General features: G+C 39.2%; 1 protein-coding gene across 1 annotated transcript; it reads left to right on the top strand.

Annotated features, from left to right (window-relative positions):
• Positions 1–1,100: 1,100 nt before the first annotated feature.
• On the top strand, positions 1,101–22,527 carry LOC139711627 (protein yippee-like 2; the record flags this gene model as incomplete). The annotated part of the gene is made up of 3 exons (XM_071623489.1): positions 1,101–1,144; positions 13,551–13,659; positions 21,820–22,527. Coding segments are annotated over 3 exons (249 nt in total), but the record flags the coding sequence as incomplete, so codon positions are not given.
• Positions 22,528–27,956: the final 5,429 nt, after the last annotated feature.

The raw sequence follows: 27,956 nt of genomic DNA, 5'->3' as shown, positions 1-27,956 counted from the left end.
TTCTCTTGCTGTATCATGATATTTCTTGTACATCTACAATGTATTATGCATCATCACAGAGTAATGAAGAAACCTATTTTTTTTTGTCAGATATTTTTATTCTGCCCAAGTTTGTTGTCATAATTTCCACAAATGATTTCACATCTTTAAGTTCAGTTGTCTAATCTTGTCCCATTCATGGAAGATGGACTTTCTGTGGTGTGAGAGATGATGCAAGTTAGGGTGCATTTATACTTCACTTTTTGAGCCATAATCAGGCTTTTGAAATGCTTTTAATTCAAAACATGCTGAAGTCCTGACTCATTTTGATATCAATAGTGTTTCAAAGTGCTGATTCAAAATGCACAAATAGGTGCGTTTACGATAGTCAATTCTCTCTTAACACGTTTAGCAGGGAAGCATAAATGCAACTCACATGTATGATTGGCGATTCCCTCTAAACGCATGTAATGGGGTAGGATAAATGCAAAATCACTCAAGAATGTTTATTCTGACATAATCTCAACATCTTTCTGGTTCACGTGAAGTAGACAAGTATGCTGCACAGCTTGCTACAGTACAGGTTTGTAGTTCTTCAATAATACGCAGTGCATGTTTGCAATATCGCCTCTTTCTCCAGCTAAAAAAAAAAAGAAGAAAAGAGCAAAAAAAGTATGTTCCCCTGTGAACAGTGTTTTGGATCAGGGTTTCAAAACACTGATTCTGCCTTCGCAAATTGAGCATAATTTAAGCGCCCTTCATTGCCTCTGAAATTCTCATTTTCCCATTGTCTTTATTATGGGATCCACCATGTCCCTGTGAGCAGTGGATTTATTAATTGTCTTAATAAACATGACAGTAAGCCTGTGTACATGGCTCTGAAATTTACTATAAACCTCTGGATTGTTATGCATGGAGAACTTTTGAAAAAAAAAAACAACATCACCGAGATTTTGTATGAATTCAGATCGTTGAGGAACTAATCGCTTGTAGCCATATTGAGCAATTTGTTGATCTTGTGTGTCAAACAAAGTAACAAATATCTTGATTCTCATGTACACTTCCTGGTAAGCTTTTGTATAATCTATTTTCTTTGCTTTCTTCCTATTTCTTCTTTACAGTCATTTCAGGGGAGCCAGGGCAGAGCATATCTCTTCAATTCAGTGTAAGTACACCCTTGTTATTTTCAATTTCAAGTTGTTGCTGCTGTTTTGTATTTGTTTTTCATTATATTGATCCTTGTAGATATAGTTCCTCAAGGCACATCACGGCATGGTAAGTCACCAATGACCAGAGTGTTTTCATTCAGTGCATTGATCCATGATACCACGATATTTGTTATCATTTGCTCGTTGTCATTTTGATTTGACCGCTTCTCTCAATGTAATGCACTTTACTTAATCAGGTGCAGTGCGAAAAATTTGACATCACCGTATTCGTGATTCAGTATTGAGCAATATCTGGAATGGAGTAGAGGGTGTGCTGTTTAATGGGGTTTTCTAGATAGGAGTATGGCTGACATTGGAATGTAAGGTGATTTCCATTTTAGTTGCTTTTGCTGGGAGAAGAGGTAATTTGCTGAGAGGTGTCATAGCAGGGAGTAGGTGTCAAACGCGGTTCTGACATTCAGTGTATGTTGGTATGCAGGCTCGGCAACTCGGAATCTGATTGAAAAATGGCAAAGATGAATATTTGCAAAGTGAGTTTAGATCTACGTAGAAGAATCATGCACAGCAGGCCAGGACTGACATTCAATAGATCATAACCAAAGTGTGCCATTTTTAGTGCGATAAGGATGGTAGACTGAAAGGGGCACACTGGCTGTCACGGAGGTTAGAATAATTTGTGGTGCCATTTCAGAATGTTACGAGCTCTGAGGACAAATGCCCCCTCTTTGTCCATCGCGAAGGATGTGACGTAGATGGACGCAAGGATTTGCAGTAGATAGCAGTGAATTTTTAGATACAGCTGCATGTGTAGGAGGCATGTAGTAACAAAACCGTTTGTTGTAATGCATTTTAACAAATTAAAAAATATCTCAAGGACTCTGTAGAGGGGAGCTATGACAATAATCTGGCAGCGTCGAATGAAAATGAACGAGCTGAGTCAAGATCCATTTGGATTGGATTTACATTGAGGGATTCTATTCCGGTTCGAAATTTACCATTATCGGAGCATCTGTGAGTGATAACTGCATGCATGCTTGTGTCGCCCACACAGAGCCACTCCAATGAATGGACTTACATTCAATGTGTCTATTCATGACTTATTTCTTTGAAAGTGATAGTGGCCATTAATTGATACCATAGCTGTGGCACTTTGGTATAATATTAAAATGCATTACCGCTCTTTCTACCATGAATTTCATGTAATAATTTTTTTTATAATGTCTTGCTTATGAAACCAAAGTCTGCCAGAAGTATCATATTTGCTAATTATACCCCTGCGTACTTCCTGTGGTACCCATTTATTTTTTATACTTTCTCACTTATACCTACTCACTGTGAGAGCTACAATGGTCTGTATGATATAAAAAGCAATGCTAAAAACAGCATCCCTCACTGTGCAGGTAAACAAAGGTATACCTCTCATTCTTGCTGTCCAGAGAGCTTTGTTGATAGAACAGTAGGTGCATGTAAAATAGGGCCTATTGGTAGTCATTTGCATTCAGTAATTCTTTCCCCCGTGACCCCCCCCCCCCTCCATTGAAATGTTTAGAGGATATGACCTGATGACCACTGACCCTGAAACCATGGTTACACGATGCTCATTTCTCTGTCAGCTGCATTCTTACCCAAAAAGGAATTTTGAAGGGAGAAATCAAATTTGTGTGGAGATTTGTTCACATGTGTAATATGATCTTGTGCGAAATCAAGATCAGTAGGTACTGAGTAGGCCTACATGTGATAGTACATTTTGCAAACTTTGTCCCCTGTTGTCCAAGTGTTAGCTGATTTGCAGCTTTTAGGTGAATCTGGTGTAAGAACTGACAGTGTTCAAGGGGTCTGTCATCTTTTCACACACACTCTGTGACAGGTCCGGGTGTGTTTGTTTCTGCACACCCTGCAGTTTGTTGTGTTTTGAAACACAAAGGGCATCGTCCTTTTCTCCACTGTTTTGACCTGCAGGAAGTGTGATATATCAGTTGAGGTTAGCTCCCAGGGTGGCCGCCTGATAGGATACCAGGGTTCTTCTTGTCAGAGGAAGGGCATATAGGGGGCTGGGATGGGAAAGAGTTGGTAATGATGGCGGGCAAGTTTAGAATAGTTTCTGTGTGTGTCACTGCGATGGGCTAGGTCTAGGTCTAGTCTCGCATATTTCAGACTTTCTTTTTTGTGCAGTAGCGTTTGCAGTCACGTTTTCGACCATGCAGTGTCAACAGTATTTGTTTATCTATATGGTGCCCGTGAGGGCTGTGTTTTGTTTGCAGGTTTGTATTTTATATCAGCTCTCTGAATAACGAGCCTCTTCGCTTATTTACTCAAGATCTGTCATGGATTTTAATGGATGAGCGGTTGAATTCATTGTCAGTCAGGATAGACTCTGCACCAGGTACTTAGGTCACACTTCTTTTGTGTAAACCTCAATAATGATGTTTGTATACGATAATTCATTTTTACCGAACTTGCGATACACGTGAATAAGTATCGGTACACGTGAATGACTATGGCATTGTGAAGTTGTGTCCTCAGTAACCTTGCCTTTAGGTTGTAGTTTTGTTTTGTTTTTTTCCAAGAGAAGTTAAGCCAATTCTTGTTTGTTTGTTTGTTTTCTATTCAAAAGTGTTGCACTACTCGACCACTTGCACTGTTGAGACGAAGATTTGACTTGTACAAATGATTCATGGTTGGTATATGCCTTCATTCACTACAACAACTGTTGATGACATTTTATATTAGGGCTTCGAGTAACATTACACTGAAGGATTGCATGAGTGCAGAGAAGGTTGTAAATAGGCCAGACATACTAATCAGATTACACATTTTGTGTTTCACCGTAGCAGCATTTGTAATCTTTATACATGAAGGACAAATTATCAGCAGATAAAATGTATGTGTAATAATAGGACCAGAATTTTTACCTCTTGGCTGTGCACACCCCTAAAGATAATGGTGCACTATAAGCATAAGTTCAGTTCATTACAACAAGTGCTGCAGGATGGAATACTCACGGATGGAATTTTCCTCATTCTGACTCATGAAATTCTACAGAAAATGCACAGTTTTCAGAACATTTTGGCAGATATGCACCTTGTCTTGTCAAGTGGAGTGCTTCCTGTGTAATAATAACAGTGTTGAGGCCACAGCATTTGAACGTAAATATGTGAGGGGCAGCTCAAAGACATCAAGTGCATGCCAAGTTAACAAGCAAGTGTGATATCTTTGAAGGACAGTATCATCTTGATAAAAAAAAGTAAGGGAGCATGCATATTTCTGTATCCTAACTTTTGAGAAATGGTCAAATGATTGTGTTTTGTGTACAGTACGTTGTACTTGCGGCTGAATAATGAGTTAATACTCAGGCAGGAGATGGGGCAAAGCTACTTGCAGAAAAAAAAAATAAGGATTCAAAAATCCTCAGAACAGTAATGCTTGTAATTGATTACATAACATGTTTCAATTAAAAGGGGGCTCCTAATACTTGAACTGGGGAGATTCAAAAGGGATTTGTCCCTTGTGCCTTAGGCTATTAAAGGGATAGTACAGTATTGGTGGAGATGAGAATTGGGCTTTTAACTTTTTGCGAGATACCAAGAAAACACTTATGAAATAGTACAGAGCATACCATTTTAAGAGGAATTCAAAGTTTACTTGATTGAAATTGGGTTTGGAATGACTGAAACATCCAAAAACAAGGTAAAGCAAAGCGATCGTGATAAAGTGTGGGTCCCACACTTTATTAGAATCGCTCTTTTTGGATATCTCAGTCATTTCAAAACCAATTTTCATCAAATAAATGTTGAATTCCTCATATAATTACATGTTCTTTTATATTTCATAAGAGGTTTCTCATTATCTCACCAAAAAATGTTAGAAACCTGAAATTAGGTCTCAATCAAAACTATATGATCCCTTTAAATAGTCTTAATTGATAGTCTGTGGAATTGCATCTGAAATTTGCAAGAGAATGAATACCAGGGACTTTTTATGTTATTGAAAGCAGTGACAATTAAAAAAGCGCTCAGAGAGCGCAGACCTCCACCAAAACAGCTCATTTTTACGTATACACGCATGCAAAAAAAGCACCCACTTTCTTAAGGATCAAGCTATAGACACCTTGTGTTTACGTTAGCTCATCGGCTTTCTGCTGTGCGGCACCTCAAGCAGAGCAGGCGTTTTAATAGTGCACATATTCACCTGAAATATGCACAGCTTGAACTCCCAAGTACAAATTTTGTATTCATTGACCCCATTTACCAAAAGATCAAATCCTTCAGAAATTCCTGAAAATTCCCAGATCACTACCAAAATTTAATCATCTGTTCCTTTTGTCACTACCGACTTTTCCTGTAAATTTCATCAATATCCGTTCACAACTTTTTAAAGTTATTTTGCCAACAGACAAACAAATCAATCTCCTTGGCTGAGGTAAGAGGACATATAGATAAATGTCTCAGTTTGTACCAAATTAAAAAAGTTTCAGTACTTGGAAACCTGCATGAATGTTGCTTTAATCAAGTATCTTTGTCTTGTCTCATGATTATGGCATCCCTTGGAAGTATTTCTTGGGTTTGTGTTATTTCATTTTCTACAAAGGCATATATTTTTTGACTCTGCTTTTAAAAACATTTGTCACAAATATCTTGTATACTTCTAGACGAAAGTTAGGTGAATGTTTCTTGAAATTCTAACAGAATGATATCGGATCCTTTTGTGTGAACAACAAAGCATAGTCTTTAAGCTGGAATTGTTAGTTTGAGGTTCCCACGCTAATGACATGTCCAGACGTTCACTGATACTGATATGATGAGGCCGTAAGTTTAATTGAAAATTATCTTCTCCAGGAACAAGAAACTAAATCGTCCTGCGGGTATGTGTATGATGACAATATATGAAGAGATTAATGACAAATATATAATGCATGTATGGGATCTGGCAAACAACATATCAAGTTTTATTGGGTAGCCGTGAGACAGGCTGAATCAGATAAACAGAAAACAGACACTCTACATTTTTTTTTTCCTTACAAACACCATAGCCTTGGCCAAGATGTGCAGACTATAAGTTAATAAGCCGTCAATACAAAGACTCATCCAGACTGCTTTGTGATATTATAAAACCAGATTAATGTTTTTACAGATTCTCTGAATATCTAGCCCAGCCTCTTGGAGTATTTGGCCCAGCCCATGTAAACATCTATCATTGGGGTTCACATTTGATAGCACTAGGCAACCATGAGCTGTACATCAGGCATGTAGCTACACTGTAGCATTATCATGTGTATGCTCCCTCTTTTATGTACACTATCAACAGTGGATAGTCCATCATCGTGATCAACATTGTTGGCTAGCTGTAAGTTGGGATATTGAAATTGAATCACATCCCCCCCCCCCTTGCCTCTGCTATTCATGTGTTGCCATGGGCAACAGTGGCCTCTCAATAGAAAACTGACAAAACATTGAGACAGACCACTGTCACACAATTATGATATGCCAAGGAGTGAGCTTTATAGAGTAGATGGTTGTGTCTTTGTTGGAGAGATTGCTAGCAGTGACGGTTATTGCAAACTGTAGTGCAGTCACTTGTGGGAAAGCTATTTTTGGGAGCGTCACTCAAGAATGCATGATTGTTTCGACATGGAGGCACTGTAATACTGTAGGCAATTTTACAAACCATTGTTGTTGTTTTTTCCATTCAACAGATTTTAAGCCTCAATCCCACACTAGCTGGTCGTATCTAGTATAGCTTAGATTTCTTATTTGAAATTTAAAAAAAAAATCATATATTATGCTCTTTTCATTTGAATACTAGACCTTCTGCTGATGATGCTTGTACCAAATACAGCATCTTGGCAACAGATGCACAATACATGCATAGAATTATTCATCATGTTGCCATGACAACAGAATCCTCTGTAGTGTTGCGCACATACGCAGATTACCTCTGAGAAGTTGCACACGTATAGCTTTCGGTGAATCATGTATGAATTCTCTCCCTCTCTCTCTCTCTCTCTCTCGTGCTCACTTATTCTTCTTTTTTTCAATTCCCCAATTAAAGGAATCAGTCACAATCTGTAGATACTCTGTTCTGATTGGTCACAATTTCGAATGGAGAAGGACCATATTGAAGAGTAGTTCTCTCCATGTTTTGATGTGAGACTTTTATAGGAATGACATTCAAAACGATGACTGTTTACTAAATGCATGTTGTATGAGAATGATTAGAAAATGCCGAGTTAAAAGCTATTTTCTTACGGAAAATAAAGAGGCATGAATTTCTCTGGTGAAGGGCCTACAATAGGGGTTCCTCTTATTAGTCACAAATTTTCAAGTGCCTGACTCAATCTGACTCACAGTTACTTGGTGCGTTAAAATTTGTGAATATTTTCTCTGAAAACTCGCTGATCCCTTAGTCAATAGTGCGGTAATCTGGTGGTCTGTTTGCCACCGGATGTGTGGAAGGATATTTACAAAAGAGACCCCTGTGATGCTGGTGCTGTAGCTGCCTGTATCAGTAACCTAGAGCTAGTGTTTTGATTTCTGCGTCAAAGATAGACAATGAAGATGAACATGTGGGGTCTGTGGCTAGCAGAATGAACATGGCCGTAGAAGGAATGAATGCATTTCATCACCAAGTGTAACGAATGTGTAATGTCATGATCAGTACTTGGGGGAGGGGGGATTTATTCGCTATGTAGGTCACTGTAAAGATGTGACATCAGAAGTACTCATGTATTGGTAGCAAGGCACTGGGAATATCATATGTCAAGTGATAGGACTGATTAATCTATTTTTTCTCATAGGATAGCATGGTCTTTCTTTTTAATACTGTCCCTTCACTGGGTAGTATGGTTCAGGAATAGAATGTTCGCCAATATAACAAAGAGACTCAGATTCTTCTTCAGTACAGTTGTTCCTTTTGCAAGAAATGCTCTAGTTATTGTTAATATTTTACTTTAACAATTTGTGTGTGTGTGTGTGTGTGTGTGTGTGTGTGTGTGTATGGATCGCCATTTGTAAATAACATCTTAGAGTAATTTTGTTGATTTTTTTAACAAAATAATTTTTGCTGCGGGGGGGGGGGGGTGTCCCATGAGAAATCATGGCCATTGTGTTTATAAAGGTGAAAAAGTTTCATTTGAGAACATTCTTAGAGTCAGAAGCAGGTTATATAACATGAGCCTATAGATAATTCAAAACCATTTCACAGTGAATGTATTGATATCAGCACTGACTGCTTGCAATGATAGGCCCAATGCCTGTGTAAAGTGGCTGCGACTACCATTCACTTCTATTTCCATCGAAAGAAATCTGTGATGTACCTCTCTTTGAAAAAAGATAACACAATAATGCCTGTGATAGAATAGGGAAAGATCCCCAACCCTTTTCTTTTATTTGTTTGCTGAAAATGTAGACTCAGTTGTTTAGAGATTGTTTTTTTTTTTTTTTGGGGGGGGGGAGGGGTATGTAGCTGGAACCAATATGGTTCTTCAAATGGTTCAGTCTGATATAGGTTGACATTCAGCATATTACGATCCGTGCCTAGTTGTCCTAGAAATTTTCCGCTGCAATTGGATGATGAGAAAGAATGCCATCACCAACACTATTGGCAAAGGGAAGTGTGTGTTTCTTGTTGTCCTTTGTCTGGAGAAACGTGACAGAATTGGCCATCACGCCAGCCAGCGCAAGAAGGGTTTTGTGGCTGTAAAGCCATCTAGCATTAAAGGACAGGAAGAGGAATAAGCCCGCGTGTTGCAAGGTGAAAACAACGGGGGCAATTCGATTCCCCGGTCGTGAAGGATCTCGAGCGATGATGGCAGTGCTCCCATTGATTTTCCCCTCGCCTATTGATCAGGGACAGTCCTGTTCCAAAGCACCCACTTTTTCCTCCAGTGCCTCCCCTTTGTCTGTATTGTGAGAGGGATCTTCTCCAGTATTGTGCGATGAAGACTGCCGAACTCTTCTTTCCTTTGCCTGGCTGCCATTATTTCTCTCCCCCATTCCTCGTGTGCTGTGGGGTTTGTTTACAACTTAGTCTCCGTTCCAGGCTGTTAGAGGTTTATTGTCCAATCTACCAGGCCTACTTACATCCACAGTTTTTAGTTTGTTCTGTCACTTCTGTTAGTAATTTTCATGCAACACAATGATGAGTTTAAAAAGGAAGTCAAGTATATGACATATTCCACAAACCCCCATTTGATTATTTTTCATGAAAGTATTTTGACTCTTTTTAGAACTACTCTGAAATTCTCTTATTTCAAAGGCTCATAGAAATTCCGCAGGTTGGATCTGCAAGAAACAGAGGGTAATTGCGATGATGATAATAGCCAGGAGCACTGTATGGTAGGAGGTGGTGCCAACCAACTTAGTGGGAGAGATTTTGATTACTTCTTTCTTCAAGCTAGTGTAAAAGGGGAAATACAAAGTCATGAAGCTTGACCTAGGCATCACCAGGTGGCACTGTGCCCTTTGAAACAACCTCTACCAAGCTGCCCCCAGCTGTTCCAGAGTATATAATATACACATATTATACAGTGTATATCTCTCTCTGTCTCTCCGTCTCTCCTTTCTTTCTCATTCCCTTGCTCGCGTACAGGCTTCAACATTTTGCTGTTCTCATTTTGACATCATCCAGCTGTATTGAATGCAGGTCATTGACCTTGTGATGGCTGATTGCCAATGCTACATATGTGGATATAAATTTATATGATATATGATAAATTATATTTAGCAATTGGAACTTGTGAGCCAGTTGCATGAGGAGTCGAATTCACGATCAGGAACCTCAGCAATTGACTGAGAAAGAAGTATATTTCCCTCCTTTCAAGAAGCAACTCAATGTGACATCTCACCTTGGAGGTGATCAGAAATTGCATTGCATTTACTGTAAACCCAGAAATTTTTGCGTACCCGGTTATTTTGCCAATTTCATGAGAGCCAAGATTTTCAGAATTATAAAGATGCACGCAAAAGTTCTTGTCTACAATGCATGTAGCAATTCGTGAACATTTTTGGCTTCTCTCACAAAACAGAGTTTATTTTATAGGAGTCTGTTGCCCTGGAAGTAACCTGGTGTGATTTTTTTTTCTCTCCTAAAAGTAGATCAGGTGATAATCTCTGGTTCCCTTTAAAAAAAAAAAATGGTGCTTGCTTTAACACTTCCTGCCCGGCCTTTTGAACTGGGACAAATCCCTTGTTCATGGTTGGTGGGAGATTTGGCCGTCTTATAGAGCTATCTGAAGGATGACTTGCTTAAAGTTTTGGTTAGTTAGAGATTCCACGAATGGGACATTATTTTATTCAGTCAAAGTCCTTTCGGGAAACAAAAGCAGTCCTCGCTGATTCAAGACTGATGAAGTCTGAACTTATGTCACTAGAATGTGCTTGTGATTGGGGGTTTTATTTTTGTAGAGGGGGATATCATATCAGTAGTGATGGTGGTACAAACAAATTCATGGAAAGGAAATTGTCTCCTTCCAGACAGAAAAAAAAAAGATATCACTAAACATCTTTCTAGAAAATGTTTATAAGTGAGAATAGATATGCAGAGTATCCTGACACTGAAAATTCTACTAATTGTGAACTGTATATGACATTTCCATATAACAGCCATGTAGCAACCTTCACGGTCTGTCAATCAAAAAGAAAGCTTCAGGTTTGCGCGTGAGAGTACCCTATTTACATACACACTACATGCATGCACCATACGTAAACATGTAGGGCCTATCATATCTAAAGAGTGCACATATGTGAAATGAAAGTGAGTGTTGGTAATTCACAGCTCCACCTTCTCAAACAGACCTTGGATGTAAAATCACATACAGTACTGTTTTCAGTTTGCGACTGCACACTTTACAAACAAAAAGAAGCAAAGCTTGATGAGGAGATAAAAACTTCTGATATTCAGTTGGCCATACATGGTTTGAGAAATACTGAGGAGAAAAGGGGTTCATGTCTGTATGCTTTCGAGTTGCAAAGAGAGATCTGTATTGAATATGGAACATATCTTGAAAATACTTATGCGTTGAGGACAAGTCCTGAGTCTACTCGGGAAGTGTCTATGGGAAATGTGTGTTGTAGCAAAATCAGCCCCTCCTCAATGGGTTAAAGAGCTGTGCCGATATGAAAGGGCTCATACATTATGACCACAACAGAAATGGTGAGGATGCGCTGATTGAAAGACGAGTTTATGTTTGAGCCAGTATAGTACATCTACTTCATTTGTTTTGATGCTGAAAGATATTGCACTTGTAGGGTTTTATTGTGTCTTTGTTATCCTCTATAGTTAGCTGGGAATTTGTTTTGACTTGTTTTGTGAAAGATGGGTTCAGACAGTAAACAAAAGAAACCATATTTGAAGTAGTTCTAATACCAGCTGCACGAACCCTTCTCAAAGGGACTTGTTCTCTTTTACCTCTCATATGTTGTAGACTATTTAATCTCAGATCTTTCTCTTCCGACTTCTGTTTGTGATCATTATTTGATATTCCCCAATTCCTGTTTTCTGCAGTTCAGCTTCTCTGCTCTGCCTTTTCTTTTCAAGTCTCATTGTTAATGATCCATTCACTTGAATACTTTCCCCTGCTATCTTTTTTGCACAGTTTTCCCTTCTCTTGTGCAAAGATATATCTTGATGTTCACTACTGAAGAAATGAAGTGTACTTGAAATAGGCAATAGTAATTTACCAATGGTGGATCTTGACAGAAATAAAACACACAAACAAACAAACCTGTGATAGTGTGCTTTGAATCTATCCATGTTCAAGTTAAAGAAAAAGTTTTAAAAAAAAAAGAAATAAAAAAGAGTTCAATTTAGCACAGATAAATTCAATTTATTTGCTTTCTTATTAACTGACCTGAATGAACTTGAAACTCACATATAATGTCTCACTAGAAATAATAATCTGATGGTAGCTGTATTCTTTCAAGTTGTTTTTTTTGTGACTGTGGGATTGTTGTTGTATTATTGTGATTTTTATGCCTCCGCCATGAAGTGGTGCCGGAGGCATTATGGTTTTTTTTTTTTTATTTCGGGGTTGGCAGAAGAGCATTGACTGCCCATTGTTTTTGGCTTTGGAAAAAAAAAACCAGAAACTTGGCCAGCAGTCAAAACATTTTGATGGGATTGAACTGGCTTTGTTTGGGTTGAGGGTTCTTTGCCAGGTCAATTTAGTCTTGTTTCCAGACAACATAAGCTTCAGCATGAATAGAGGGCCATGCCCTTGGATTTTATGAACAGAATGACACAAATTGCAACCCAGCTAATGATGTGAAATTCATTCTTCGACTATTCATCAGTAGTCAAATCATTAAGTTTCTATTATACCTCTCAACTTCAAGCACAATACGTGTAGAACAAGACTACAGCAAACTAGAATATTTTTTTTTTTCAATTTTCACATTAGATGTTTGTGTGTTCTTCCTGTGGAAGGTCCCACTGCTGTTCATGACACATGACATTTGTAAAATTCGGAATGGAGCTACATGTACTTTTCTTCTCCCAAAACAGGAATACAACGTATTTGACATGTACAGTGTTCTTAGACTCTTTTTCATTCAAGAAATGTAATGTTTTGTGTCGTCATATGGTGAAGACTTGCGCTATTTTAATCCTTTTCATGACATCAAATTCGACATGCAGGGGGTCACTGACTTTTGTTGTGTTTAATGTCCAGTGATATCATTGATAATTGATTTTTGTTTTAAATGTCCAGCAATATCATTGATATTAACTGATTTTGAATACCTGGGTACCAGCACACACCAATACTAGCTCAGGTTACACTCCCTGATGTACACTCATTTCTTATGAGTCCATTTGGAATGGCAACAATAAACAAGTACTGTAAAAGTGGAAATTTTCGCGGTGTTGAAATTTTCACGCATTTCGCGCAACCAGAAACTGGCGCGAAAATAAAAGCACTCGAATATTTTTGCATGCCATATGTTCCTGTGCATGATATCATGATTCCGCGGGATTTAAAAACACGCGAAACTCTTCTTACCCGGCCAAGCACGGAAAATTTGTCGCGCAAAAATATCCACTTTTACAGTAAGCTGACAATGGCTGCTTGTTTTCTGTGATGCTAAGATATACCCAGGTTATGTTTTCATACTTAAAAGCAAGTGAATAACATGTTCTATACCTTGCTGTAGACACAAAGCAGATTGTGTAATTTATTATTTAACAGGCGTATATATTAATTTACATGTACAATGTATATACTCGCATATATCCCATTGTAAAACACATTTGAACACATATGTACATGGAAAATGCACTGTACACGTGTCTTATTACTGATTTTATATATAGTTATGTGATATACATGTATATGCAATGAAGTAAACTAATAATTAGCCATTCAATGTAATAATTGATTCTGTTCTGCTTCTCTTTTGTTCTGTGCAGGGTGAATGTTGGGTGTGGTCCGGCAGAGGAGCGAGTTCTGCTGACTGGTCTACACGCCGTCTCGGACATCTACTGCGAGTGCTGCAAAACGACATTGGGTTGGAAATATGTAAGTGTGTGGTCATTCCTGTAATGTAAGGACTAGAAATAAAGTACAGGGGGCATTTCATGAAGTGTTTTGTCCGACAAATTTGTCGAACAAATTTGCATTCAGCCAATCAGATGCAAGGATTTCAGTAGCTTATAACAGTTTGTCAGAAAAATATCTGACCAAAATGCTTCATGAAATGCCCCCCAGATGTTTGTACATCTCTCAACACATACGAGCCAATGGGGGGGGGGGGGGGGGGCTGTAAATATTGTTAATACATTTCATTATAAATCATACAGTGTACTCTTCTCTGTTTTTGTGTGAGAGACTGGTTTTGCTCACTTCAAAACATGTTAGGTCCTACACCTAACATGACCAGAGCAGGAGGTAATCTTGTAGAGGATGAGCTTTCTCTCCTGAGGTCTTCTGCTCGCATTAATTTGAAAGAAAATGTCTTAATTTATACTCCCGAGACCCATTAAAATATCCATTGCAGCATCAGATTTTGAAAGGATGTCTGCAGTCACACTGGAAAGTGATGCATACTTTGCCCCACAAAGAAAGGTGGCAGTATAATACTTGACCTGTGCTTGTAAGCCTCATGCTCAATGTCCTTGAAAGAGCGCATAGGTTACGGTAAGGTAGGCCTGAACTTCATTTCAGACCTGTGTAGGATGGGGACACCCCACTTGGCTTGCGCACAGCTCGTTCATTCTAACCCTTAGTGGGATTGTTGGGGATTCGGGTTACCACGTAACCAGCGCTTCCATATTCAGTGAGGGAGCTGTTAATGGGCAACAAAATGTAGGTTGGTGTCACATAGAGAGTGAGTTCAGGAAAGATGTACCTGGTTCTGGTTTCCACGCTGTTGCAGAGAGACAAACACCCCCACAGCTAAGTCATTAAAGGCATTATTTGCCATTTGCAGACGAAACAAAAAAAAAATCAGCTTTAGTGTTTCAAAATAGTTCTAAAATGTGAATGAGGGGTGGAAACGACCAATGTGAAATCTTAGTCAGTATAATCAATGTTAAGTACTGTTAAGTGTACAAAATGTGAACTATACAAAACTGTAGTTATTATAAGAGTGTTTCTAGAATAAACCATCTATAGTTGTTTATTGAGAAAAATAGTGATACCTCCTTATATTTTAGCCTTTATTGCGAAATGTTTATGTGGTAGGATGTTTTGTTATAAAACTGACCTGCACATATGCATCAAATGTGATAACTCGCACATTTTTTAAACTAGAAAAGCACTCTGAGAGCGCAGACCTCCGCCAAGCAGCTTCTTTCCAACAATAATCTTGCTCTTCAATAAAGACCTGTGATTTCCACCCATTGAAAAATCGCGCGATTTCCCAATATAGAAGCCTTTGTTACGTCATAAACCCTCAGCTGCGCGGCATGCCTCGCCCTAGCAGAAACTAGAGGACGCACTTTAGTGTGCGTATGAAAGCTTCAAAAATGCACAGCTTGAACTCCTAAGTTCATTGACCCTGCCTGCCAAAATAGTGAAAATCCTTCATAAAATCCATAAAAATTTCAGGATCACTACCAAAATTTAATCATCTGTTTCTTGTGCCATTCTCAAACTTTCCTGCAAGTTTTATCCAAATCTGTGCACAACTTTTTGAGTTATTTTGCACACGGACAAACAAACAAACAAACAAAGCAGCAAACCAACTGTAATGAAAGCATAACCTTCTCCCCTGGCGGAATTAATCACTGCTCCCAATGGTAAACAGTATCTTTTTAACTCCTGTAGCACTGTATGTCGCGTGCAGTGATTTTCACAGATTTATTCTCATATAAAATAGAAAGGGGAAGAAAGAGAGGAGATGGGACATAGAAAGGGGGAGGTAAAGGGTGGGTGAATTCAGAAATCATACGTAAACAGGATTACTCCCTGTAGCCAGGGAGTTTATGAAATCATAAAGCATGATCACAAAGAACATAATATTACACAGGATAAAAGTGCATATTTGTACTAATCAAGAATATTGAACAACAAAATAATACAAATATGGTACTCATTTATATAGTAGATGTAGAAAATCACTTTGTTGTTTCTCAAGTCTCTTTGAGTTTACAGAGTTGCAGTTGAGAAGAGTTCTGAAGTGACATGTCATTGTACTGTAGTAGACTGTAATGAGTTAGAAAATTCTCTTTGTGAAGATCATAGTTTATTTGTCCCAAAGTTCGCATTGTCTTCGTATTGGCCTTGTGAAATTCCAGTACCGTGACTTTTTTCTTAGGTGTAGCAGTTGATTGTCTGGAATGCTCACAATGTGTAGGGAAAATATGAATTGAAGTACACAGGACCAGATCCCTCAATTCATTGTGCATCTGTTTTGTACCATCTACATGTTCATATTTTTACATTTATCTTGATCTGTATCACAACTATTTGAGCTTCCCTTTCTGTCCTAGACAGCTTTCTTACCTTAGATGCAAACTGACCTTGTAAATGCATGACATACATTTTAGTGAAACTAAGGAGGTATCCTTTTGTCATTTTGATAGATGATAAATGATAGCGAGTCAAGTTTTTGTTTTCAAATGTGTCCAAATTAAATAGTCGTTATTGCATAATTTAGGCAGTAAGATTGGCAATGAATGCAAACTGAAGATTAACAGCTAGCCAGTGAAAATATAGCAAGTCATGTGTTTGGCAATATGTCATCCGTATTCTGCCTGCGGTCAGTGCTCAGTGTACAACATTCATCGTCTATTTGCTTCAATCTTTAATCGTTGTAACAATAATAGACGGTGTCTTCCCGAAAGAGGTTTTGATCGCAAATACCGTATATTTTTGTAGTCCCACCTCCTTCCCCTTTACCCACTTAGCACACATTTCCTCTTTCTCTCTCTCTACCTGTATACTTCCCTGTCACCCTGTTTATATTTTTCCTTTCAACATGTCCTGTTTTGATCAGTGTTCTCTGTTTCATTAGCACAGTGACATTTTGATATAAATGAATAGATGCAGGCATATTCAACATTATTGAGCTCATCCAGTGTTATGAAATCAGAAGAATTGGTAAAATTTTTATGAGTGATATGTGGGATATCATAAGTCACAATAAAATTAGTATATCAGTAAGTCAAACTTAATTATCCAGTATTAGTAAGATAGTCTATCCTTAGTCTTATCAGTAGAGCTTTTTTTTTTCTGTGATTACATTGCTACTGCACCGCTTACATAACATTACTCATAAATCTGATTTGTACATAAAAAGTTAGTGCTTTTACAATTTCTCGACAGAACCATCATATCCATATGAAGATATATCACATGCACTTTATCTTTGTGCACATGCTGCATGGCACATTGAGTTCCTTCTTTCAAGATTCAGACAAATCATATTCATGGCCTCGATCTATTTAAAGCAAGTCGTTTACAACTTACCAATCCAAAGAAATTAAAATCCCATGATGATGACATGGACAGATATTCATTGGCAAATGTAGAATGCTACATTGTTTGAACTGACAGCAATCAAGTCGTATATTTCTTGCCTCCATTAAATTTTCATTGATATTTTACCATGTTTCAGTGCTCATCCATTCAGAGAAACTATGTAGGAGTTTGTAAATACTCTTTATTAGAAGGGAGTCTATACTGTACATTGTAGGTGTCAACATGATAGACACACATTGTTTCTTATTGTATGTATTGGTATGATGTGTGAGCTGGAAGCTATACACAGTAGAGATTTCACCTCACCTCCCATGCTGACAAAAGTAGGGCCAATAGACCTCAGTGACTGCAGTATCATCTACCATTCTACTCATAGTGCCATATCAGCCTTATCTTTCACAAATATGTCCAATTTTAGAGTCGGCATTGTTCAGGGTTATCTAAAGGAGATATTAACACATGATAATATTGCTCTAAATAGATACCACCCCTGGTAGTACCACCGGTAAATCAAATATTGGTCAAGGTGAATGATATAGTATGTGTACGGAGATAGGCCTATTGTTTGTTGGTTTATTGTCTTATTATTTTCTGTGATACTGTTGTAACGTGACACAATATGTACTCTGTTCTCTAGCGCCTTGAGTATCTTTTTTAGGTAGAAATGTGCGCTTTATAAGAGTCTCACTATTATCATTATTATTATATTCTTTTTCTATTTTAATGAGTCTGTGTCATAGTCCTGGACATAGTCAAAATTGTCAGTTGCAATGATATATTTATAGCCTCTAGGATCTAGGGAATCACTATGATGATGCTGTATTAAGACACTTTATGCCATAGGGTATTTGGAGGATTTTCGCAAAGTGCAAGAGTTTATGTTATTCATTATGCCATAAAGGATTTGTCGCCTGACACCCCCTGTGGTTCAGCCACTGGACTAGAGTTTTCTCCTCACACCTTTGTTTAATGAGGAGAGATGAAACCATGCTGAAAATCACTCCCCTCCTAATGGTATGATTGGGCCAGCCCACCACCACCGTGCAGATGTTCCCATATCCCGTCGTGTCGGTGAGCGCAGTGGTTAACAAAGGTAGACAGTCATGGCATGGGTTAATTAGCTGATGGAGGAAGGGGCACCTGCAGTTCATCCACAGTCAGGGCTCGGCAGAGTCTAGTCTGCCATGCAGACTCCCAAGGTTTTGAACTTCTGATGCTGTGCCCAGTATTCCATGTGTTGCCTTTTGCAGATTTGTGTCAGCACAACAACAACAACAACAACAACAAATAATGAAAGATTGGTATTCATTATTAAAAGATGAATAGCAATCAAAAGTTTTTCTCTGTTTTCATTTTGGCGAGTATGATACTGAAAGCTGCAGCGCATGCAGTGCTGGTGTAAAAGAGACTATTTCTCCAACGATTTAACATTGTTGCCATGACGACAATGTGGACATTATCTAATGGAGCCACATCAGAGAGCACTGGGTAATGATGACACATACAGTGTACCCGCATTAGCTTCCCCGTACCCTTTTGATTAGCCGCTCCTCAGATACAGGGATGACTTTGCCATGATGTACCCAGAAATATCTGCCTTCTCTGTATCTGCCGCTATGCCCCAATGGCATTGAGGTGAATGTACATTTGATGGATACTCCATGCTACAGAAGGAAACGGAACAGATGGCTATGAGGCTTGCCTCTCTCTCACTCATACCGATATTCCTCTGTAAAAATCAAATTCTGGGAAATCCCCTTCTGGCTTCCCTCAGAGGCAGGCGTATGATCATGCCCTATGGAAAATCCTTTTTTCCAAGTACAGGACAATAATAGAGAAAACTAAGGACAGTAATAGAGAAAACTATACAGCACTGAAACAAATCGAGAAGCAAGACAGAGATTGCATGATGGTATGCACCTGAGATGGGTATTGTACATGGAAATGTATTATGGCTATCCAGAAAAGAAACAAAACAAAAATGTATATATTTTTTCCTTATACTATTCTCTGAGTAGGAAGAGTAAGCAGAAAGGAAAAATTAGAACCAAGGAAATGAGAGTCATCTTCTTTTGTTTGTTTGGTTATTTTTTCTTCAGATGGTGTATCTAATATGTGAAGGAAAGTTTCGGGTTTTTTTCAATTATTTATGGATTGGGGAGTCAACAGCAATACCCTTCAGTGCTGCTGCGTGTGTTAATGGGCATAGTATAGGAGGTGAGAAAAATGACACCTCAGCTTCCATATCTTTGATGTCTTCCATCCTTAAACTGTAGCAGCAAAGGCCCAGACACCATGGAATCACACCTTCCAATTCACTCGCTACCCATTGAAATCAATTGAAAAACAACGAAAGGCTTGTTTTTGACTGTGAGACGCATCCTGGGTGACGTCACCGACCCACGCCCGTTCCATAACGAGCGGTTACGACACGACCACGGAAAATTCAATAGAGGTTGATCAGCTGGCGTTGGGACATGCGTGATGGTTCGGCGACAAATATTTGCCGCAGTGATTGCAAGTTGCAGTCATTCGTAGAGATGCATGCCTCACCCCATGTAAATGAATTAAACACACACATACACACACACACACACACACACACACATGAGAAGGATGATGTCAAGAGATAATTCAGTATAATCTTTTCAGTATGTTGACTATATACAGTATGGACTACACTCTAGAACATACATTTCAGTTAACATGCAAGTCACAGTTACAGGAGACGAATGATAGAATTATCCAGTTCCCAAAGATATTAGCATGTGAGTCTATGTCCAGTAGATCATCGCTGCAGTGAAAATTACTTGCTTTTTTTGGCTTGATATGTTTCAATGTAAAGGAATGACATATTTTTCTTTTTATGTTGATACAAAGGTATGGCTGTAAACTCCCCCGTCTGAATATAACTTCTGTGCATAGAGATTCAATATTGGTCATACTCTTTTTCGGGGGGGGGGGGGGGGAACAGCAACTTGTGATCAAAATATGAGCATCACAGATTATTTCTTACAAGCAATCTACAAAAGTAGCAGCTGAGTTTGATGTGAAATTGTATGAATTTCAGGCATGCCTGGAAATCATCTATCCTCATTTTCAGATCTGACTTGAATAGGAAAACTGGAAATTTTTATATGTGTGTTTGTCATCTAGCTCTGTTTGTGTGTTTGTTTGGTTTTTTTTTGCAGAGAGGAGGTCTTCTCTAGTTGCTCTTCTGCAAACCAATTTTACGGTGAAAAACTCATTTCTGAGGAGAGACTATTGAGTGCTGCTGTATTTCATTGTCATCTTCTTCCTCAGCCCCAAGTCTTCATCTCTTCCAAAATAGATGATTCAGAGAAAAGAAATGGAAAAAAAAATAGAATACAGTTCATAGTAGCAAACTGAATTTCCCCAGACTTGGCCCTTTATTGGAATGAAATACAATATGAACATGACAGTCAGTGAAATCATTCTATAATGCATGCTAGGCGATGTGATGCATGGGTCCAGATGTAGAAAGAAAAAAAAGATTGAAATGTCAAAGGCGCATGCAGCCATACACCAGAAAATGGACAGCTTTCCTAGAAAGTGGCACTCTGCCCCAAATTGTTTTTCTTACGGGGAGAAAATACCATCAAGAGTTCTTGGAATAGCCATATTCTGCCCGTGCCGCATATATTTTAAACACATAGAGAGATTCCTTGAAAGATTTTAACATAAGCAATACCTGAAGATATTATCCTCTCAACAATGCTGGGTACATTTTGTGATTTTTTTTTCCCTTCTGAGCTGTCATTATTCTTTGTGATGCATCCGTGCGTCACACAATTTGAAAGACATTATTATTAATTCTCCTGCGACATTGCTCAATCAGTACTACATTGTATGTGGTGTTTCCCCGCATATTTCCTCAAGCAATGAGGTGATTAGGAAGACATTATGTGCTGTTTATGTTTTTAGAATTGACCTCATTTCTTGCCCGCATATGTTTTGTAAATGTGAAAAAGTCCTGGTAGTGTGTGAGATAATAGGACAAGTCACCTGAAGTTTTTGTTTGATGTTTTGTTTTCATCTTTTTTTTTTTTTTGGTTATATTATCATGTAAAAGGAAATATTGTATAATAGGAATTCTTAACAAGGAGATGACTGCCAAGACAATTTTTTTTTTTGTGGCTGTATTTTTTGTTTTGATTTTTATTCCTTTTTATTTTGACTTTGGAATGACATGCCCCATGTTTTTCTTTAGAAAATAATGCATATTTCTTTATTGTGAGTACAGCACTTTGACTGTAAGGTAAATCAATTAATAAAGTTTGAATATGATAGTATATATTTGTTATACTCCATATTCATACATGAAGATTATCATCCCTGACATTCACTCTTTCTCAGTTTTCCTCTAATCCCTTTGAGGATTTTGGGAAGAAACATGACTGTGGAACCGTGTATTCTCTCTCCTTGATTCTAGCGTTCATGTAATATGGTTCTTGTCAAATACTAGTACTTTAGATCATGTGCTATGATTTTTATATCAATTGTCTCCCTCCGTACAAATGTATTTGTAAGATTGCAACTGCTGATCTACATTTTAACAAACATGTTGGAAAAAGGAACCAGTGGGAGACAATTGATATAAAGTTTGTAAAAGAGGGAGACAATTGAACAAAAATCTTAGCACATCTTCATCCTTTTGCTTTAATGATCTCTTGCTTCACTTTCAACTCATCTTTAAGTGTTTGTCTCTCTCTTTTTCTTTTTCATCCCTTGTAGGAGCATGCATTTGAGAACAGCCAGAAGTATAAGGAGGGCAAGTACATCATCGAGCTGGCCCACATGATAAAAGACAATGGATGGGATTGTGACTGAAATAACCATGGCAACCAGCAAACTTCATCCAAGCCAACAAGAGATGCAAAACTGACAGCAACTATGTAAAGCAACTAGTGTAAAAGTCAACAATTAACGTCTACTGTGAGTGAGTATGGGACACCACCGGGCCTTTCGACATCAACTAGCGGTGGACTTTTTTGCCGATGGATTGATTCCGCGCGATTCGCTTTCTCGTGTACACCTGCAGCTTCGCACGCTCACTTACTCGTACTTCGGTGCTGCGTTATCTTCTTCGTTCCTGTTTCACACCATTTTCGATCTTCAGTTTCAAAAGCGTGAATGCTGCTTGCCTGTACGGACTGATGTGACCAATCATTGCCTCGCCTCACCTCTTCTTTGTTTTGTTTTATTTTGTTTTGTTTTGTTTTCATAATTGATTTTCATATGGCGCTTGAGCTGTACATTTGTCAGCTAACACCGGAGGTTTGCCACGTTTTGTTTCCTGGCATGGCATCACAGATGTATCATTTTTGTCATGAAAGTGGAAAAGATGTCCATTCACCCCACTGGCACCTGGAATAGCACCCGTACTAATGTCTGTTTCAAGTGCGCTGTGAGGTTAATGGCATCTAAGTACACAGTCAGGTACTGCTGGTTGCTTTATTAGCTCACCTGAGCCAAAGGCTCAAGTGAGCTATTGCGATCGCCCTTCGTCCGGCGTCCGTCGTGCGTCGTGCGTCGTGCGTCGTCCGTCGTCCGTCGTCCGTCGTCCGTCGTCCGTCGTCCGTCGTCCGTCGTCCGTCGTGCGTCGTGCGTAAACTTTTTACATTTTCATCTTCTTCTTGAAAACCCCATGACCGATTTTCATCAAACTTGGCAGGTAGCATCCCTAGGGGGTTAGGAACTCAATTTGTTAAAATGGGCACCATGCCCCACCCAGGGGGCCCCCAGGGGGGCCCAAACCCCCCAAAATTAAGGAATCTGTAAAAATGTTCTTCTCTAGAACCAGAAGTGATAGAGCGAAGTTAATACTATGAGTTAGTACATTGATGACTGTAGTTTCAAGTTTGTTCATGGCAGAATCAGGGGTGCCCCCCTTGGGACCCAGGGGAGGGGGGTGGGGAAGGGTTCTAATGGGGCCTAAATTGTACATTTTCATCTTCTTCTTGAGAACTCCATGACCCATTTTCACCAAACTTGGCAGGTAGCATCCCTAGGGGGTTAGGAACTCCATTTGTTAAAATGGGCACCATGACCCACCCAGGGGGCCCCCAGGGGGCCCAAACCCCCCAAAATTAAGGAATCCGCAAAAACCTTCTTCTCTAGAACCAGAAGTGATAGAGCTAGGTTAATACTATGAGTTAGCACATTGATGACTGTAGTTTCAAGTTTGTTCATGGCAGAATCAGGGGTGCCCCCCTTGGGACCCGGGGGGGGGGGGGGGGGGGGGGGTGAGGAGGGGTCCTAATGGGGCCTAAATTGTACATTTTTATCTTCTTCTTGAGAACCCCATGACCCATTTTCACCAAACTTGGCAGGTAGCATTCCTAGGGGGTTAGGATCTCAATTTGTTAAAATGGGCACCATGCCCCGCCCAGGGGGCCCCCAGGGGGCCCAAACCCCCCAAATGAAGGAATCTTTAAAAATCTTCTCTAGAATCAGAAGTTATAGAGCTGAGATAATACTATGAGTGAGTACATTAATGACTGTAGTTTCAAGTTTGTTCATAGGAGATCCAGGGGTGCCCCTCTTGGGGGTAGGGGGGAGGGGGGTGGTTGGAAGGGTCCAAATGGGGGCCTGAATTGTACATTTTCATCTTCTTCCTGACAACCTCATGATGGATTTTTGTCAAACTTGGCAGGTAGCATCCCTAGGTGGTCAGGATCTCAATTTATCAAACTGGGCACCATGCCCCACCCAGAGGGCCCCAGGGGGCCCCAATTCCCCCAAATTAAGGAATCTTGAAAAAATTGGGCCCTTATTGTACATTTTCATCTTCCACTTGAGAATGCCTCGTCAAATTTTGGTAGAGCTGTGAATAATTTAGATTAGTGACTGCGTGAAAGGTGAACTTGCGATACTCAGGTGAGCGCTAGACCCGCGGGTCTCTTGTTTTATCTAAACCGTGGATACTGACCACTGGTCAGTGGCTAACAGATAGCTAAATATATTTCCCTTTTGGTCAGTTCTATCTTTTTCCATCAAGGCAATCCAACTCTTGTGGTACATGGTCCAATCTGTTGTTGTTTTTCACTCTTATTTACATTTTTAGTAGTTGAATGTGTGTGAGAGGCATCTTTAAGTCACATATAGGATAAGAAGAATTAATGAAAAAAAAATAGTTGCAACAAAAACTGTATGTATAGTACAGATGGACTGTGAGAATGGAATTTGTTTTGAACGAAAGCAGAGCGGCAGAGGGAAAGGAAAAAAGGCAAGCCTGTTTGTTCAAGCTTGTAACAAGGGACCGAACAATGTGACAAATTGAACTGACGGTGGAAGTGGCTACGAGGAGTCCGTGCAATGAGCAACAGAGTGCTAATGGCAGAGACAGCATTTGCAAACGAAACGACTTTTTCACAATTTTCCTGCGTCCACTCCCGCCATCTTTGTGGAGGTTTCAGGAATGGTGCCAGGCACATGAAGCGTTTTGAGCGAAGAGTTTTCGAGATGAGATGAGATGTGATTTACCTACCGCAAGCATTTTTTGTCGCGTGATGCAGCGTGGACATTCGAGGCAATGTGACGATGCACTTGGGTTTATATGTTGATGGGTTTTGGGGGAGCAGATTTTAGTATGCGGAGCGGAGACAGAGAAGCGAGTGGAGGTGGCTACATTTCGTAGACTAGCAACCCGCAGCATCGGCAGAGCAAAGGACCATGGAGCATTCTACAAGCAAAGATTCCTTGATGTACATGACATGTGCCGGCCACCATCAAAACACGAGCAGACTTTTTTCCCCACCACTGAAGTCAGTGTAAGACTGTGTCAGAGCTACTTTGGAGGAGGGACCTACTGCAAAATAAAGGTTTTACACTGCAGGTGTTGAGTGTATAACTGGTGTAACCAGTGTGACAGGTGTTACTGGTGTAAGAGTTTAGATGGCGGTTATACTTGGTCTGTGCATGAGTTTATGTGCATATTATAGGATAGTGGAGTAAAAAAAAAAGTAAGGAGAGAATAATGTGTATCATCAATGTCTTCTATGTAACGATGCGCCCGGATGTAAATTTCACATCTTTTACATGAGACTTGTTGTTTATTCAAGGCGTAAGGGCAAAATGTTTTGCATGATGTATAGGAAAAAATGAGTACTGTATAATATGCATTGATACACAGGTTTCTTTGGGTTTTTTTCTCTATGTCTGCACTTGCCAACAGTCTTTGGCATGAGTATGAGCTGTGTGGAGCATGTGGCTGCTTGGTGGATTTTTGCAAAGGGTTCTCGGGTGTTAGTAGTCTATGGACATTTTGGAGGAAGACATTAACCATTGGCACAATATTACACTCAGATGTATACTTGTTGTACCGGTTATTGCATTGTAACAATATAAGTTGCCTTCACTACTTTGCTTGCATGCTTGTTAAAACTGATGGGGAAAAGAGAGAAGATGCAAATGTCAGTGTATGCTTGCTTTATGAGGTTTGTGGGGTGTGTGTGTGTGTGTGTGTGTGTGTGTGTATGTGTGTGTGTGTATGTGTGTTTATGAGTGCTTGTGTGAGCGTATGTGCATGCCTACACCGATACGTGTTTTCATGAAATGCGAACAGCTTGTGTAGCCACTTGGATATGTGCGGATGAATGTGATGAGTCTGCGTGGATGTGTATGGGTGGCTGTGTGTGTATGAGTGGCTGTGTGTGTATGGATGGCAACATGTGTTTCGTTGAAGCGAGTGCTTTGAAGAGAATAATATTGCCTGAGTGATAGAGAGAGTGAGAGAGTGTGTGCATTGTAGATATTTGACTGAGTAACTTTTCTTGTCATATAGAAGAATTGTACTATATCAGTATCTTCGGATCTCTCTTTAAGTGCAAAGTTTACTTGTGAAAGTAACAAACCTTTTTTTAAGAAGAAAAAAAGTGGAATCTTTGAAAAACTTGGCAATTAGTGGCAACATGTGGTTGAATATTTATTGATTTATTTTCTTTTCTGTAATGTCCGGTTATGTTTAATTCAAGTCGTGGAACTTTTACATGTTGGTGTTTGTTATGTGGCAACCAGGTGTTCGGTGTCTGGCCACAGGCCATTCTTTTTTTATTTTCACCTTGTATAAGTCAATGCCGCGCACCTCGATCTCCAGCACTTTTAAGATGATTGCAAAACATCATTGTTGCAAGTTATCAAACATGCGATGAAGCTCGTATGTTCAAGTGTCTGTTTTCTTGTATACCTGCGACCTGAGACTCAGACCTTCTTAGCTACATGTGTGATGGGTATCCAGTGGACTCGGGTGTTCAGTGTATCACATTTGATGCTGAGTACTTCTTGATGGAAAAAAAGAAGAGCAAACTTCCAAAGTTATTGTAACCAGTGATGATGATCATTGACATCAAGAAGAAACATTAATGCAGAGTAGTGTTTGGAGGCAAATATTTACATGACTTATAATCTTGGGCACTTTTCAACAATCTTTGAATATCCCAAGTGATTTGGTCTCAAGATGTTGTAGAGTATATTATTCCGTCTGAATGTCATGTCAAATTTTGTCACTGAGAAAGTTACTGTGGGCAAAAGACAAAGGAGGAGGAGGTCTGTATAGGGTGTATGTCTGTAAAGGGTGTATGTCTGTGTAAAAATAAAGGGGCATTAAAAGGGCAATGTGCCCCAATGTGCCCTGAGAAGATGTAGGCCTATAGTATGCTTCATGAATTCTGTATAAAGGAAGCAGCAACAGATTCATGAAAATTTGAACAAACTTGGACAGATGTTGGGAAAATGGTGACCAGTTGAACTCAGAGTACCTGAGAATGGTTGCCCCTTTATGGAAATCATGCTCCTCTTTTTGTTTTGTATACAAAAGGACAATTTTTGTCTTGCATTTTTCAGATAAAGCTAAGAAAAGCTACTTTCTTCAGCTTTGCCTGTTTAACTCGACTTCTTTTTATTTATAGCGAGGACATGGTGTTATTACAAATCCTCCAAGAAAAGGAGAAGTTGATCTCTTAATTACTTTTCTTCGAGAAAACATCTATTTTCGACTCTGTGTAGCGGTCAACAAATTGACCATTCCTATTTATGCAAGAGGCATCATGGTCATTATTTCTATGGCATCTACCAGTGGGTGGCCATATGAAATCATGCCATCACCAGTTACTTAGTTTGTGTCTGATTTTGCCTAAAGTTCAGACCGTCGAAAGCCTTTTTCTCTGATTTCTTTAATTTCGCTCAAAAAAAACCAACTTTTCGTCAGAAGAAGCTCTTCAGATGAGAAAGCTACAAAATCTTCATAAATCATGTACGCTGAATTCTCCTGTCCACTTTGGTCTGCTTATGCAGTATAGTGGCTCTTCAGTTGAATTGGCCAGTGCCCAATACTATGCTTGTCACATGACTTTGCTTGCATGTCACATGACTACCTTTGTCACATGATTATGTCTGTCACATGACAACAGCTTGTCACTTGACTCAAATGTGATATTTCAGATTACAAGGCAGAGAAATTTAGGGACTTTGCTAAGTTAAAGAGTTTGTGGAGAGCAAGCTGATTGCTGTTGAGGCTGTGACAACGATTTCCATACAGTATCATTATCGTGTTGCTATGTGAGACGGTCCCATTGATGAAAGCTTGCCCCCAACCCGCCCCCTGTTCATGTTGAGTTTGATTTATAAAACAAAAAAGTAGTGGCCAGCAAGCAGCAGTAGAAGTTACATCAACATTGCACAAATGGTATAAAAAGTCATGAAAGTTAAAGATTTAACATGTTTTCACAAAAGTATTGATACTGGACAGCCCCCAATGCAAATTAACTTGTAGAAGAAATGGCATTATTGTTACAGAATTCTCTCATTGAATTGCACAAAAGCCTTCAGTGAGTTTTTTTCTTCCAAATTGAATACTGTATACACCAAATATT

This window comes from Diadema antillarum, unplaced genomic scaffold (assembly GCF_040938485.1).
Source record: "Diadema antillarum isolate AM-2024a unplaced genomic scaffold, OU_Dant_1.0 scf00000040, whole genome shotgun sequence".
Taxonomy (NCBI): Eukaryota; Metazoa; Echinodermata; class Echinoidea; order Diadematoida; family Diadematidae; genus Diadema; species Diadema antillarum.
Note: the sequence above shows the minus strand (reverse complement) of the source record. Positions and strands in the feature narration are given on the sequence as shown.